General features: G+C 36.2%; 1 protein-coding gene and 1 pseudogene across 2 annotated transcripts in view; both read right to left on the bottom strand.

Moving 5' to 3' along the window:
• LOC123862956 (RNA-binding motif, single-stranded-interacting protein 3) overlaps nt 1–17539 on the bottom strand; it is a 1542535-nt gene that overhangs the window by 1482667 nt on the left and 42329 nt on the right. For both annotated transcript variants that reach the window (XM_064588878.1, XM_045903918.3), the window contains exons 3-4: nt 12829–13182; nt 185–344 (exon numbers count right to left, since the gene is read on the bottom strand). In XM_064588878.1, the coding sequence (XP_064444948.1) occupies nt 185–344; nt 12829–13169 (501 nt within the window). In that variant the 5' untranslated portion in view covers nt 13170–13182. The remainder of the gene's footprint in view (nt 1–184; nt 345–12828; nt 13183–17539) is intronic.
• On the bottom strand, nt 4700–5423 carry LOC123863882 (ATP synthase F(0) complex subunit C2, mitochondrial-like; annotated as a pseudogene).

Below are 17539 nucleotides of genomic sequence, written 5' to 3'. Positions count from 1 at the left end.
TACACTTCCTTTGAAAAAACTTGTTTAAAAATACAAATATTCAATTTTAAACAAATAGTACATACTGTTTCATTTATATAAATATAAAAGTAAATAATTATATATCTTTTAGATTCTGAAACAAAAATGGCCATAACTAAAAACAAGTGCAAGAAGAATAAAGGTTTGATGTTACTGTACCTACCTTTAATGTGATACTATAATGTCCAACAAATGTTGCATTTATCCATGATCTTGAATGGGGATCACCCAGGAATTCTATGTGATATTGTTCAACATTTCCATCCAGGTCATAGATCACGTATTTCCCTTTAAAAGGATCTGGGCAAAGTATCCCTGGCCAACTTTCAAAAGAAAGTATTTTTAATTATTTTGATGCTTTAAAAAAGGCAGAAATCAATACATCTGTCATAATCATATACCAAACTTTCTCCTTTGAATTTTAATAACTCAAAAAACTTAAACATATTCATACTTGTATCCTTTAAAAGTAGGATATTCATTTGATACAAGTAATCATTTGTATCTTTGTAAATACAGAAAGCTTTGGAAAAGTCACATATTTAAGATAAACATAAAATATGAGGAGAAAGAATTATAAGACAAAAGAATGATCTCTAGGATCTGCAAGAGGTATTTAGACACTGCTAATAGGAAAGATAAGATTCATGGCAGGTTTGAATCAACCCTAACCAATAAGAATGCTTGTTACTAAAATGTTAATCCACTGAGCTTCTGATGGGGTACGAGAGAGCTGGCATTTCCTGAGCTAGGGCTGCCAAAGGGGTAGTTTGGTAGCACATGCTGTGATAACACTGGAGAGTCTAACTACTGAGGAACAAGCCAAAATAGAGCTCGACAGTTCTATATTGCCCCTCCCCCCCATCTGCTCCACTGGAAGGAGACCAAATTTCTAAAAATTTTTAGTATGGGAAATAAAATTTATCCTTTACTAAAAATAAATCTTTAGGAGTATGTCCTTTTGTGCCACAAACCTCTAGAAATTATAGAAATATGTTTCATTTTTCTTTTTGACAAAAACAAAATATATATACATCAACTAAGTTTTAACTATTTTACTTTCTAGACTCTGACCTACTGTTTGGAGCCTAAAGCAGGAAAGGAAGGCAGCAAATAAAGTCAGGAAGCTGTGACTAAGGGATGCCAAGTTCTACCTCAGTTCCCTTGTGAAAAAAGATAGTGAGGTTCAAATCAGGAGATCCAGGCTCCGACTCTGCCTTCTACCAGACAAGAGGCCTCAAGCAGATAATGAGACCTTGCTGTGACTCCAGTTCCTCAATATGCTGTTACAAAATTCACACAAACATGTGCTTTATACATTTTTGGTTTTTGGCAAATTAAAATATTATAAAGTGCCATCATTATGAACCAAATTGTGTTCCCCTCACCAAATTCATATGTTAAAGTTCTTATAACTCCAGTACCTCAGAATGTGACTGTATTTGGAGACAGTGTCTTTATGGAAGTGACTAAGTTAAAAGGTGGGTCCTAATCTAGCATGACTGGTTTCCTTTTAAAAAGAGAAGATTAGGGATTGCATTGAATGCATAGATTGCTCTAGATAGCATAGACATTTTAATAATATTTGTTCTTCCAACCCATGAGCATGGAATGTTTTTCCATTTCTTTGCATCTTCTTCAATTTCTTTCATGAATTTTCTGAGTACCCTATCAAAATACCATCAACTTTTTTTCACAGAGCTGGAACAACTAACCCTAAAATTTCTATGGAACCAGAAACAACCCCTAATTGCCAAAGGAATGTTGAAAAGAAAACCAAAGCTGGTGGCATCACAATTCCAGTCTTTAAGCTCCATTACAAAGCTGTAATCATCAAGACAGTAAGGTACTGGCAAAAAATAGACACAAATATCAATGGAACAGAAGAGACAACCCAGAAATGGACCCTCAACTCTATGGGCAACTAATCTTCAACAAAGAAAGAAAGAATATCCAATGGAAAAAGGACAGTCTCTTTAACAAATGGTGTTGTGAAAATTGGACAGCCACATGCAAAAGAATGAAACTGGACCATTTCCTACACCCTACACAAAAATAGACTCAAAATGGATGAAAGGCCTAAATGTGAGACAGGAATCCATCAAAATCCTAGAGGGGAACACAGGCAGCAACCTCTGTGACTTCGACCATAGCAACTTCTTGCTAGACACATCTCCAAAGGCAAGGGAAACAAAGGCAAAAATGAACTATTGGGACTTCATCAAGATAAAAAGCTTTTGCACAGCAAAGGAAACAGTCAACAAAACCAAGACAAACCAAGAATGGGAGAAGATATTTGCAAATGTCATATCAGATAAAGGGCTAGTATCCAAAATCTATAAAGAACTTATCAAACTCAACACCCCCCAAAACAAACAATCCAATCAAGAAATGGGCAGAAGACATGAACAGACATTTCTGAAAAGACATCCAAATGGCCAACAGACACATGAAAAAGTGCTCAACATCACTCGGCATCAGGGAAATCCAAATCAAAACCACAATGAGATACCACCTCACACCAGTCAGAATGGCTAAAATTAACAAGTCAGGAAACGATAGATGTTGGCGGGGATGCAGAGAAAGGGGAACCCTCCTATACTGTTGGTGGGAAGGCAAGCCGGTGTAGTCACTCTGGAAAACAGTATGGATATTCCTCGAAAAAGTTGAAAGTAGAGCTACCCTATGACCCAGCAATTGCACTACTGGGTATTTACCTTAAAGATACAAATGTAGTGATCCGAAGGGGCACAACACCCCAATGTTTATAGCAGCAATGTCCACAATAGCCAAACCATGGAAAGAGTCCAGATGTCCATTGAAAGATGAATGGATAAAGAAGATGTGATGTATATATATACAATGGAATGCTACTCAGCCATCCAAAAAAATGAAATCTTGCCATTTGCAATGATGTGGATGGAACTAGAAGGTATCATGTTAAGCGAAATAAGTCAATCAGAGAAAGACAATTATCATATGATCTCACTCATATGTGGAATGTAAGGAACAAAAGAGAGGATCATAGGGGAAGAGAGGAAAAAATAAAACAAGATGAAATCAGAGAGGGAGACAAACCATAAGAGACTCTTAATCATAGGAAACAAACTGAGGGTTGCTGGAGGGGACGAGGGTGGGGCAATGGAGTAACTGGGTGATGGACATTACGGAGGGTATGTGATGTAATAAACACTGGGTATTATATAAGACTGATGAATCACTTACCTCTACTTCTGAAACAATAAGACATTATATGTAAATTAACTGAATTTAAATTAAATAAAAAATAAATAAAAAGAGAAGATTAGGACACAGACATGCACAGAAGGAAGACCATGTGAAGACACAAGGAGAGAGATGCATCTACAGGTCAAGGAGAAAGCCTCAGAAGAAATCAACCTGCTGACAATCTAACCTGAGACTTCTAGCCTCAGAATTGTAAGAAATTAAATTTCTGTTATTTTTAAGCTACCCAGTCTGTGACACTTTGTTATGGCAGCCCTAGCAAACTAATCATATAAAGGTATACAATTATATATAGATACAATAATTGGTATAATTGAGAGGTAGAAAGAATGATACAAAAACATTTTTTGCCTCATTTAATTATTTAGAAACTAGATAAATTAGATATTTAGATAATTTTAAAACCTAAAGGAGGCATACAGATCATGCTATAAGAATCTGAAATTACAAAAATGCAAAATCCATAAATTACTTGGGCTCGAGGACTATAGATGGTTGAACTATTAAATTATCAATTGATATGAAAGTTACAAAGTCATAAATATAGAAATACATCTACCATACCATTGTAAAAAAGTTTTTACAGATTATAAATAACACAATGTAAACTAACAAAAGTATTTCATTATTATTAATGCTTAGTATTATTAATGCAAAAAGTTTGATTCCAGGAAATTGACAAATCCCAAGTGTAGTTGCCAGGAGGTGGTGAGTTGGGTGCACCAGTCACCAGGGAAGGTGGAGTGTGAGAATGGAGCAGACGTCTAGCTGCTTCCTAGATGCTGAGCAGAGTTCTTTGGCTCTTGGACTCTCTGAGTTAGGAAAAGGGTAGGTGGAAGGTCTGCCTAGCAGCCTTAGATCATGGAAGAGGAAGGGCTAGAGGATTACAAATTGAGTCAGACTATGTGGAACCCAAAGCAGCCTAATACTTTGGAAAATTGGAAATGATAATGGAAAGTCAAGTAGAGGTTCAGGACCTAAATGAAGATGACTATCTTGTTACTGTCAGGTTCACATCACAGTATCGTTGCTATTTGGCAACCCTTATTGGGCTTAAGAGTGCTTAAGAGAAAACTTGAGTGGAGTTTATCTTTTAAACCTACATTGGAAATCTACATTTCTGAAGGAACTCACTCAAAAGAAGAAGATTTCAATAGGCAAATAAATGACTAAAAATGAATGGTAGCTGTATTGGAGACTCGTAATTTATCAGAAATTAAGAAACAGTGGGTCCTCCAATGGATTAGGAACTATTTAAAAAGAAATCAAACTGTGATTGTTACATTACATTTGTTGACTATCCTTTGTAAAACACAAGGGGCTCATGTTTAATACTAGGTGATTTGCACCTCACAAAAATTTTTATACCAAATTATAAGTAGCACCAATTTCATTCAGTGTAAAACAATCACAGGATTTCTAACACTTGAGATATGAAAGAAAAATATCTTGCAGTTATTATGTTTAAGATAAGCTTTTCTGACACAAATTCTGATACAACTTCTTTTACACAAAACCTACTGGGCCCGAGAGTATTCGATTTATTTTTTATTTTTTATTTTTATTTTTTCTTAATAATACAGTATTTATTTGTCTTCCCCCTGTCAAACCCTGAGCCAACGACTTTCCCCAGGCTGCCTGGGGAGGTATAGGAAAAGGAACATACAGGGCGGACAAGACACGGGAGAAAGACCTATGGGAGGTGGAGACGGCTCCTTCCCATGGCGAAGAGGATGAGAAAGGCCACCATCAGGCAAAAGAGCCCTATTTCCTCCAAGAGGGCAAAGCCCAAAATGGCATAGGAGAAGAGCTGCTGCTTCAGAGAGGGATTCCTGGCATAACCAATGATGAGGCTCCCAAACACAGTCCCAATTCCAGCCCCAGAGCCAGCCACCCCTACCATGGCAGCCCCAGCTGCAATGAACTTGGCTGCTGTGTCGATGTCCCTTGAAATGAGACGCTGGTTTGGAAGCTGCAGCTAGGAATAAGTGAGGTCAGGGGACGTGGGGCTGCCAAGCTGCTGAGGGTCTTGTAAGGTACCTCATCTGTCAGTGTCTCCGGTGGTTTAACACCACTGCAGACAGTGATCGGTTCAACAGCTGAGAGGTGCTCCTGACCTAGAAGGGGGTGGAGACGAACTTTGCACAGGTGTACATTTTCAGGGGATGAGGGGGCTGTGGCAGGAGAGCTGCTCCCAATGCAGAGAAGACCCCGAGAGTATTCAATTTAAATTATTACTATATAAAATACAATAAAAATTTAAAAAATAAATAAAATGTAAGTGAAAATAGAGATGACTCCTAAAAAGAATGAGATGCCAATAAAAGAAAAAAGCTTCTGTTCATTATTTAAAACATGTCATATTAGACAAAATATTGCATGCTGATATACAGATGAATTATGAAAAGTATTGTCAAATGTTCAGATAATTGGGGCATGTTAGTATTTCTTCAGGCGGTGCAAAGGAATTGTCTGACTTCTAGTTTGTGTGTTTCAGCTAAAACAGAATGTACCAAACTGCGGGAGAAGCTGAGGAGAGGCAACAGACGCAGAAAACATGATTACTTCTCTCCACGTGCTATATCCATCATTTTCTTTGACTCAGTGTGATTGAAGAATGCTGATGTCCATTTTTTGCTTTCACTCTGACCTCTTTTTGTGTTCCAAAACTGTCAATGATGATAGTGCATTGTGCACTTCTACTTCCTGATTTTTCACGTTCATATTGATGAGAAATTCTGAAATGTTGTCTTGTGGGCTTAAAAATGGAGAGGGAGAGTAAGAGTTGGCAAACCAATGGGAAGGTATTAGAATTACAAGGAAAGTTGTGTGATTAATTTTAGAATCTGTGGGTGGTGGGAGGTAAAATGTACACATACAACAAAGACAAATAGGCACCAGGTGTTGGAATCCACTTGGGGGAAAGCGGAAATTTGGGCACAACAAGTAGCTTCAAGAGGAGTGCAAATATATCATGAAGAAACTGATCACATTTCTCATCCAGTGGAAATGATCTTTAATAAGAGCTATTGCCTTCAGTAGAAGTTGAAGCTTAAGCATGATTTCAGTTGTCGTGTATTTATACTCAATGAGAAGTACATGACTGTTATTTTCAAAGTATGGTTTGGATGTTTAAGAGGAGAGCTAATTTTACTTGGGCCTCATTCTTAATCTGTGGGAAACAAAATGGATGAGTTGGAATCATCACTAACTGAATGCTGTATTTGCCACAAAATCTCTAAGCTGTACCTAACTACAGGGGGCTTATAGGAAGAGGCAATTCCCTATCCCCAGCCTCCCCCCACACACATTGTAAGTATATTAATCCATAGATAAAAGAATGCACATAAGGAGTAATCAAATAATATTTTATAAGACTGAAAGGATCTATAGAAATCTCAATTTATAAATTTTAATATTATATCTAAAATGTATCACTGCATTGGTTTGTTAATTTAAAGGCATATTTTACTACTAAATTGTTTATACTATAGTACCTTAGAATGCAAATATATTTTCTATAAATTAATTTTCATATTTATAAAAAAGCTTTGTAAAATGTGTAAATATGCCCAAGGTAGTTACTTTCAACAGAAGCCTAGTTTCTGCTTGACAATGTATCTGCCCCTACTAGGGGAGATATGCACCATTATTTTTTACGTTTAACTTCTATGCTTTCCAGCTGAATACAATGCTATCTGATCATTTTTTAAAAATTAAGGCTGCTTAATATGAAGATAGCTTTTCTCTTCTCTCTTCTCCCCACCATCAGCACAAACAGACATAGCATAACCCAAAGGCAAGAGGCTGCATATGTACTTTTATAAGTATATAAGTCTGTGCTATCTCACAGTGTGGAGGTAAATGTAACTATTGTAATTTGATTTTCCACGGACCTTGCCCATAGACAAAGTGCCTTCTCTTGACAATTCTTTATTTTTATTATATAAAGGTTAAATAGGCATTTCTAGATTCTCTATCAGTCTCTAGCTTTTAAAAACTTTATTAGAGAAGGTCAACTGTTCTGGGAAAGAATAACTTGGGATGTTGATAAGATTGAGTTTCTGAGCCTTCAAGGTTGGGTGTAAGGCCATAGGCTAATGAGAACTGACCCAGATAATGCCACCTGCTAAGTGTCTCTACAGCCAGCTAGCTGGTCTTTCCACTTGAAACTTCAACATCTTTAATATTGTTTAATTAAGAACTGATGTTTGACTGTGTTTAGTGGGTTAATTCTAGCTTTACATTCTGCTATTGCAATTTATCCTGTTATCATCTTTCTATGTATCTGTAGCATTGAATATGAAATATAACTAGATTTGAGTTTTTAAATATTTTAAGGCTATATTTTAAGCCTGTGCTCAACTATACTTAGTTCATAAAGAAAAATACATATTACTACTTAGCCAAAGCACTCTATTCTTTCCAAATAGCAAGAAGTAGATACAGCTGCATTTTGCAGGTATTTTGATGGTCCTAATCATAGATTAAAGATAGTTTAGGGCCTGGAGTAAAACATGTTTCATTTGTACTTCAAGTCTTAATCCTCAGTTACAAGCACAAAACTGCAAAAGAAATTCCTAATCAGATTTCTAACATAATATTTCAGATATAGTGATAAGAAGCAAATACATTTCTTGAATTAGTTATTGAGACTTCAGAATTTCCATTAGAAAATACAAATTCTCTGCTTTCAAAATATTAATTTTAGATCTGAAAAATGACATGGACTACAAATACCTTCATAAGTAACCTCATAAAATAAGCATTCATATTCATGTCTTTTAAGATATTTGTTTTTACATAGCTATCTAGTTCCTCTTCATGCCCATCCTAATTATTTTACAAAAGAAAATAATATTTTTAATATTTAAATAAATAATATGTATATATTTACAACATTTCACATTTGATCTCTAGAAACGTCCTCAGTAGCAAAAGGTATATATCTCAGAGAGACTTCCACATTTGCAAAGATATTAAATGTATTAGTTTGCTAAGGCTGCCATAGAAAAATACCACAGAGTGAGTGGCTTGAACAACAGAAACTTATTTTCTCATAGTTTTGGAGGCTTTGAGTCTAAGATCAATAGGTCAGCAGGGGTGGTTTCTCTTGAAGCCTCTCCTTGGCTACCTTCCTGCTACGCAGTCACATAGTTTTTCCTCTGTGCATGTGCATCCCTGGTGCCTCTTTGTGTATCCAAATTTCCTCTTCTTATAAGAATACCAGTCAGATTGGTGTAGGGCCCACCCTAATGGCCTATTTTCATTTAATCACTTTTTTAAAGGTCCTGATTCCAAATACAGTCACTTCTGAGGTTTCAGCTTTAAAGTATCTCTTTTGGGGAACACAATTCAGCCCACAATAGTAAGTGACAGAACAATAACACAACTATAGGTTTGATTTGAAGGCCTCTTGTCTGTGTGTGTGCGCGCCTGTGTATGTGTGGTGTGTTACAGGAAGTCCATCACAGTCTCTCTATGAAAGCAAACATTTTATATTCTTCATGGAGAACAGCTGAATGTGAATGAAAATGAGGTAATATGAGCCAGAGTATGCCAGCTTTGAGAATGTTAAGTAGGAGAATATAATGTAAAATAGCAAGGGATTCTAGGAAGATAGCAGCAATGGTGTTAGGGTTTTAGAATCTCCTGAAATTTTCCCGTAAGTACAGGTAGAACAACTATAATAGCACAGTCAAAACATGACACACATCTATAAAAACTAAGTGATAAGCTATCCACAGAAACTACCAAAATAGAAGCAGGCAAGTACAAGCTATTGACAGGTACAAGACCCACATATTACTAGCATCTGTATGAGGGAAAGCGGGTGGGGGGGGGGGCAGGCAACCAGTGGTCTGATGGGTTTGGGAAATAAGAGCCTCAAAACTGTAAGGAGTACTTACTGAAAAGTGCAGCAGGTCAACATGAGCACAGCAGCCAAAACTGTGAGGTGGATAGCAACAAAACCTGAAGTTATTGGAGCTGTCTGGGCTCTGTGAACACTTAAAACTAACCAACAAAACTCCTTTCCAGGACAAAAGCTTACACTGATGAGAAACTGCTGGGAGTATAAACCAAATCGAAGAAGAAAGGATCAATATGAATAAAGGAAAGAGAACGTACAAATAAAAGTGGGGATACAACGCCAAAAGCACCATCCATGAAAAAAAGATTGGTAAGTGGGATTTCATTAAAATTAAAAATGTCTGCTCTGTGAAAGATACTAGTAAGAATGAGAAGATAAGCCACAGACTGGGAGAAAATATCTGCAAAACACATATCTGATAAAGGACTGGTATCCAAAATATACAAAGAACTCTTAAGCTCTACAATAAGAAAGTGAACCACTCAATTAAAAGATAGGCAAAAGATCTGAGCAGACATCTCACCAAAGAAGATATACAGATGACAAATCAGAATATTAAAAGATGTTCCACATCATATGTCATCCGGAAATGCAAATTAAACCATTAAACCATGTATGTCCATGAAAATACATAGAGGAAACTTAAATGCCTATTACCAAGTGAAAGAAGCCAATCTGAAAGGCTACATATTGTGATTACAATGCAGCATTCTGGAAAAGGCAAAACTATGGACATAGTATAAAGATCCCCAGTTGCCAGGGGGTGGTGGGAGGGATGAATAGGTGAAACAGAGGAGATTTTTAAGCCAGTGAAACTATTCTGTATGATATTATAATGGCGAATACATGTCATTATACATTTGTCAAAACCTATAGAATGTACAGCACAAAGAGTGAATCCTAATGATTCACTATGGATTTCGGTCAACAATGATGGGTAAATGCTGGTTCATAGATTGTAACAAATGTGCCACACTGATTTGGGATTTTGATGGTATATGAGGTTGTGTGGGGCTAGAGGGGAGATATGTGAAGACCCTGCACTTTCCATTCAATTTTGCTGCAAACTTAAAACTGCTCTAGAAAATAAAGTTTATTAGTTAAAATATGGAAATAATTCAATTTTAAAATTTAAAAAATAAAATTAGAGAAGGAAAAAAGCTAGGAAATCTCAGACAACAAGTTCATATTTTTGATACTCTGAGAAAATAATAGAATAAGGGGCTTTGGGTATGTGATGTAGACAAAAAAGCTAAAGCAAATCTATTCTGCAGATTCCAGTTCTGGACAAGTTGAGGTAGACTCAATTCTCTATATTCCTCCCACTAAGAACACCAAAAATTCCTCAGTATTATACATCAAATAAACATAAGAAGATTCTAAAAGATGAAGAGAAGATAAACCAGAGAAGGGCCTCAAGACCTGAAGAATGACATGGCAGTGAGTTCCCTCAGTGCTCTTTTTGCCTCATATATCCTAGACTGGGTGCTAAAGAAGCCAGCAACCCAGAGGTACCAATGGATGCAAAGGAACAAAAAGTCCATATGAAGCCTGCTCTTTCTAGTCATAGGACCAGGATAGGGGCAACCTAGCAAGACAGAAAACTTTAAAGCAATAGCTGCTTTTTTCCCAGCCAAATACCATGGAAAAATCTACAGATTCCCATCTCTATCCTTATCAACAAAGGCCAAGTGGTGAGCCTGGACTTCAACCCACCCAGCAGTAGTAAAGCCCCCACTTCCTCCCCACTCAGATAGTGGTGGAGGAGGACTACTGGGAAGTTGGAATTTTTATCACCTTCCAGAATTAACATGATTCTCCCCCCATGGTATCAGTGGAGGTGAGTAACAAGGTACCAGTACCTCTCCCAGCCAAGTTGGTGAGTGAGGAGCCTGAACTCTCATCCCTGCCCAGCAATAATGAGGCACCCCTCCCTTTCCAGAGAGTAAGTGGAGACTGAGTAGAAAACCTAGACTTCCACTCCCATCTGGCAAGAAGGAACAAGAGGGGGGTGCCTGGGTGGCGCAGTCGTTAAGCATCTGCCTTCGGCTCAGGTCATGATCCCAGGGTCCTGGGATCAAGCCCCGCATCGGGCTCCTCGCTCTGCGGGAAGCCTGCTTCTCCCTCTCCCTCTGCCCCTGCTTGTGTTCCCTCTCTCGCTGTGTCACTCTCTGTCAAATAAATAAATAAAATCTTTAAAAAAAAAAGAAGGAACAAGAGGTTCTCTCATATCTCTCCAGTGCAGTAGTAGGGCCAGCCTGCTAAAACAGATTTAAATAAGATCCAAAATGAAAAAAAAAAAAAAAAAGGAAAATCTAACAAATAAATAGAAGATATAGAGAGAACCAAATGGAAATGTTACACCTGAAAATACAATAACTAAAACAAAAAGCTCAATGGATAGTCACAATAGCAGAATGAATATGAAAGAGGCAAGAATCAGTGAACTTAAAACAGAAATGATCCAATCTGAACAACAGAGAGAAAACTGACTGAAAAAAACCTCTTCTTAAAGAATAGAATTCATTTCATATAAAAGTACAAAAGAGATTCAGCAGGTGTCCCTCCAAAGCAGCTTCTGCCCTGATACACTCTGCAAGCAATCCCAGCAGGGACTGGTGCCACTCCAAAATGACTTCTTCCCTGGGAGAGGGGAAGATAACCACACACACAAGTGCATCCACAGATCCAGGAGCCAAAACTTATAGCTGGCAGCACAGAGAGAATGCCCTGTTGATCAGGCCAACTACAGCCCCAGCAGGGCGGACTGGGGACAGGCCTCTGGTCTGATTGTTGACGCCACCCAACCACAAGCCCACAGCAGCCCCAGACTGATCCCTCAATGGCACAAGGGCCAAACTCTGCTCAGTGTACCCACAACAAGCAAAGTGGGCCATTGCAGCCAACTGGACTAGAGGCAAACACAGCTCAGCCACAATAGTAGGGTGCAAGCAACCCATATAGGACACACCCCTGGTTCTGGTGAACATGGGGCATTGCACTATGGGCCACCACAGGACCTCTTCTTCATAAGGCCACTACTCTCAAGATCAGGAGACATAGCTGACTTTTTTAATACACAGAAACAAAGAGAGTTAGATAAAATGAGGAGGAAGAGGAATATGTCACAAATGAAAGAACAGAACAAAACCACAGCAAAACAGCTAAATGAAACAGAGATAAGTAATATGCATGATAAAGAATTCAAAGTAATGATCATAAATATCCTCACTGGACAATAGACTTGAATTAGAGCTCAATAACAATAAGATATTTAGAAATCCCCAAATATCAGGTAAAAATACACTTTTAACAGATCATTTGAAAGAAGACATCACACAGCAAATTAGTAAATATTTGAAACTGAATGGTAATAAAACACAATATACCAAATTTGTGGGATATAGCTAACACTATGCTTAAAGAGAAATTTTTAGCTGTGGTTGCCTATATCAAGGGGAAAAAAAAAGATTTAAATCAGTTACCTAAAGTGTCCAATTTAAGAAACTAGAAAAAAAAAAAGTATTAGACCCCAAAATGTCAGGAAGATAATAATGATGAGATCAGGAAACAATAAATAAATTAGACAAACAGTAGAAAAAAAGTTGATTCTTTGAAAAGTTTTAAAAATTCATCAACTTAGCAAGACTGTAACTCAACAGTTTATTATGAAATAACAACAACTTTACCTTGGCCAATTCTGTAATTTTACCAAAACCAGGCTTCCAAGAGGGAGCTGTGAATAGATGATCTTAAATCCACTTTCATGAAGCTGAGCCTCTTCAGGGAAGTCTTCTTCAGAAATAGAGCACTTATTATATCTTGAATCAGTGTTCATGAAGCAGTACCATGGTTTATTGTGATCAACTTTGGCTGCGTCCTCACTTGACAATGATCTCCATTTCAAACAGCTTTCATTCTCACATTGAACCCACACTTTGTTTACATACATATTGTTTTCTGCTGAGGAATCCATTGCAGTGTTACAATATTCTACTATTATCTTACCATCCAGTTGTTCTTTTTCCATAAATGCATTTAATCTGGAAAACAAATAAGAAAAAAAGAAGAAAGATTCAAGAATATAAGGAAAGTTCAAACCAAAATCAGAGAAACAGCCCTGTACCTTCTTTGCCCATATCTTCTCTATCCCATAAAGACTATACATTTTGAACAATTTGTTTCCACCTACCCAGAAACAAAGGAACAAAATAAAAGCATCAATCACTCTGGGCATAAAATGCTCCAAAATTAAAAATAAATTTGTAATCACAAATAAAAATAAAAATAAGTATGACCATTTTTACAGAGAAAACTGAATCTAAGAAAAGTAATTTGTTTGCAGTCCCAGAGCTAGTATATGGTAGAGTCAAGATTTAACCAACTGAGCCACCCAGGCACCCCAGTAGAGTCAAGATTAAATGCAGGAAGTTTGGTTCCAAATTCTATGATCTTACCCACTAAGCTTTACTGCCTCATATATACATATATATTTCATATATATATATGAAATGAATATATATACTCATATGAAATGACTTGACCCCTTTTATTTTCTAATTCTGAGAAAAATCAAATGTAACAAAATATTTCACCATATGAATGTTTGAAATCTACTTTTAAAAACTAATCTGCTTATATAGTTTTGCTTTTTATACATTAATTCAAGTAATTTGAAAAAAGCATTTCTGTTTTTTATTATGAAAATTTTAAACATATAAAACATTAGAATTGTATGATTAAGTTCCCAACTTCTAGCTTCAATAATAACTGTGTGTATACTAAAAAATAATACAACTAAAATAAAGTAAAATTAATTAACAACTTATTTTGCAATAGAAACCTGTTTCAAAGAATGACTTCAATATACCATATTCACAAGTTAGCAAAACACTACTATCCAAGTATAAGCACCATTTAAAGAAGCTCTTAATTCATGAGTTAATCATATATTTAGAAACTCACTTATCATATTTCAGGGTCACCACAAATTGCTTTAGAAATTTGCCAATTTATGCCAATAGTCATAGTTCACAATTTTTTACCTGTTAATGCTGCTCGTATGACTGTATCCACAGAAAATAAACCTCAAAGAAACTATTCTACATATACAGAGATCCAACAATATTCACTGTGGCACTATTTATCATACCGAAAGAGTGGACAAATCTAAAAACACGAAGAACTAAATCTATTGGAAGAGGGATAAAAAATTTGCTAATAATATTCATGTAAATTTCTGGTTAATTATTTAACTGGTGAGGAAATTTATGAGAAGCATGCCTGCACTTTAGATTGCATTTGAAGTGAACAGTTTTTTCCTCAATTCTCTGTGCCACTGGACAGTACAGAAGTTGTTGAGTTCAGACATTGGAGCCAAATTATGTGTGAACTCTTGGCTCTGTTATTCACCAGCTGTCCCTGGGCAAGACATTTATTTTGCATTTCACTTCACATTAGGTGTAAGTCTGTGTGTGTGTGTGTGTGTGTGTGTGTAGCAGTTTTATTTTCCATCCTTGTATCTTCTTTTACTGTGCTGCCTAAGACAGGCATAATATTGAATAGAAGTCATGATAGTAGACATCTTTTCCTAATTTCAAAGAGAATGCTTCTACTATTGGACTATAGAGTCAAATATGTATATTTTTTGATAGAGACCATTAAAAAGTTGCCAGAAAATTTTTCCCTTCAATTACCAGTTTACTATGAGGATTTTTTGTTAATAATGAAGCACTGTTGAATTTTATTTATTGCTTTTCTGTAGGTATTGAGGTAAACATAAAGATTTTTTAAGTCTATTAATTGGGTATGTTGTAATAATGAATTTATTAATGATAAATCATACTTTCATTCTAGGTAAACCCTACATGATCAAATGTTATGAGATTTTTTTAACATATATTGCTGTATTTAGCTTATTAACAGTTATTTAAGATTATATATATGTTTATAGATGAGATTAGTCTAATAATTGCAATTCTCTTCTTTTTGCCTTTGTCTGGTTTTGATATCAAGATTAAAATAACCTCAAAATGAAGTACAGAATGTCTCTCTTTTTATGTAAAGTTTGCCTAAGGGGGGAGTTCCCAATTCTGTCTTACTTTTAAGAGTTCTGGTGTATCGGGTGCCTGGGTGGCTCAGTTGGTTAAGTGACTGCCTTCGGCTCAGGTCATGATCCTGGAGTCCCGGGATCGAGTCCCGCATCGGGCTCCCTGCTCAGCAAGGAGCCTGCTTCTCCCTCTGACCCTCCCCCCTCTCATGTACTCTCTCTCATTCTTGCTCTCTCAAATAAATAAATAAAATCTTTGAAAAAGAATTCTGGTGTATCTACTATGTCTCTCATTATGTTTCTCTCCTTCACCCTGAAATTTATTTATATCTTCTTTTTCTTCATTTATCTTGTCAGTACTTTTTAAACACAAACAGCATTTCAGTCTTCCCATTTACTTTTTTAGAATCCTATTAAATTAATAGCTGCACTCTATTCTTTCCTTCCTCTACTTTCTTGGGCATTCTTTGTTGATCTTCCCTTTCTCGAGTTGGTGCTTGATTAAATTATTTTCAGTCTTTTTAAAATTAATTTTATTTAATTATGGTAAAAACACTTAACATGAGGTCTACCCTCTTAACAAGTTTTTAAGTGTATCATACAGTATCGTTGACCATAGGTACAACATTGTATAGCAGATCTCTATAACTTACTCATCTTGCTTAATTAAAATTTTATGCCTGCTGATTCATAACTTCCCATCTCCCCTTTAACCCCACCCTTCAATTCTATGAATTTGACTATTTTAGATACCACATATAAATGGATTCATGCAGTATTTGTCTTTCTGTAACTGCTCATTTCACTTAGCATAATGGCCTCAAATTGATCCATATCCAATATTTTGCAGATTTTGCAAGGCTGAATAATATATTCCCTTGTAGGCTTTCTTCATCCACCCATCAATAGAAACTTAGGTTGTTTCCGTATCTTGGCTATTGTGAATAATGCTTCTATGAACATGGGAGTGCTAATTTGTCTTTGAGATCCTGATTTCAATTCTCTTAGATCAGTACCCAGAAGTGGGATTGCTGGATCCTATGGTAGTTCTATTTTTTAACTTTTTGAGGAACCCCCCCATATTGTTTTCCATAGCAGCTGCATCATTTTGCATTCCTACCAACTGTGTACAAGGTTCCAATTTCTCCACATTCTCGTCAACATTTATCTTTTAATTTTTTGATAATAGCCACCTTAAACAGGTTTGAGATGATATGTAACTGTGGTTTTGATTTGCATTTCTGTGATGATTACTTATGTTGAGGATCTTTTCATACATCTGATGGCCATATTTATGTCTTCTTTGGAAAAATGTCTATTCAGGTCCTTTGCCCATTTTAAATCTTGATTATTACTATTATTTCTATTAGTTGTAAGAGTTCCTTACATATCTTGGATATTAACTCCTTATTGAGTATATATTTTGCAAATGTTTCATTCTAGTCTATAAGTTGCCTTTTAAGTTTGTTGATGGTTTCCTTTGTTGTGCAGAAACATTTTAGTTTTATACAGTCTTACATATTTGGTTTTGGTGTAAGATCCAAAAAATCACTGACAAGACTAATCTCAATGATCTTCTCCCCTAAGTTTTTTTTGTTTGTTTGTTTTTAAACATTTTATTTATTTATTTGACAGAGAGAGAGAGAGAGAGCGAGAGCAGGAACACAAACAGGGGGAGTGGAAGAGGGAGAAGCAGGCTTCCCGCTGAGCAGGGAGCCCAATGCGGGGGCTCAATCGCAGGACCCTGAGATCAGGACCTGAGCCGAAGGCAGACGCTTAACGACTGAGCCACCCAGGTGCCCCTCCCCTATGTTTTTTTTATGAGTTTTACAGTTTCAGGTCTTTAATTTGAATCTTTAGTCCTTTTTGAGTTGATTTTTGTGTATGGTATGAGATAAGGATCCAATTTTATTCTTTTGCATGTGATTATCCAATTTTCTAATACCATTTATTGAAGATGCTATTATTTTCCTATTGTGTATTCTTGGTGCCTTTGTCAAAAAATGAGTTGACTATATATATATGTGGGTTTATTTCTGGGTTCTCTATTCTGTTCCACTGATCTGTGTGTTTTTATGCCAATACCATACTATTTTGATTACTATAGTTTTATAATATAGTTTGAAATGAGGAGGTAAAATGCCTCCAAATTTGCACTTCTTGCTCAAAATTGTTTTAGTTATTTGGATTCTTTTACGATTCCATGTGAATTTTATGCCTGCTTTTTTCTATTTCTGTAAAAAACACCATTTGATTTTTTATAGGGATTGAGCTGAATGTGTGGATCACTTTGTGTACCAGGGACATTTTAACAATATTAATTCTTTCAATCCATGAACATGAGATATCGT

This window comes from Mirounga angustirostris, unplaced genomic scaffold, assembly GCF_029215605.1.
Source record: "Mirounga angustirostris isolate CCGP_5_RB_7025 unplaced genomic scaffold, mMirAng1.0.hap1 SCAF_1, whole genome shotgun sequence".
Classification (NCBI taxonomy): domain Eukaryota; kingdom Metazoa; phylum Chordata; class Mammalia; order Carnivora; family Phocidae; genus Mirounga; species Mirounga angustirostris.
Note: the sequence above shows the minus strand (reverse complement) of the source record. Positions and strands in the feature narration are given on the sequence as shown.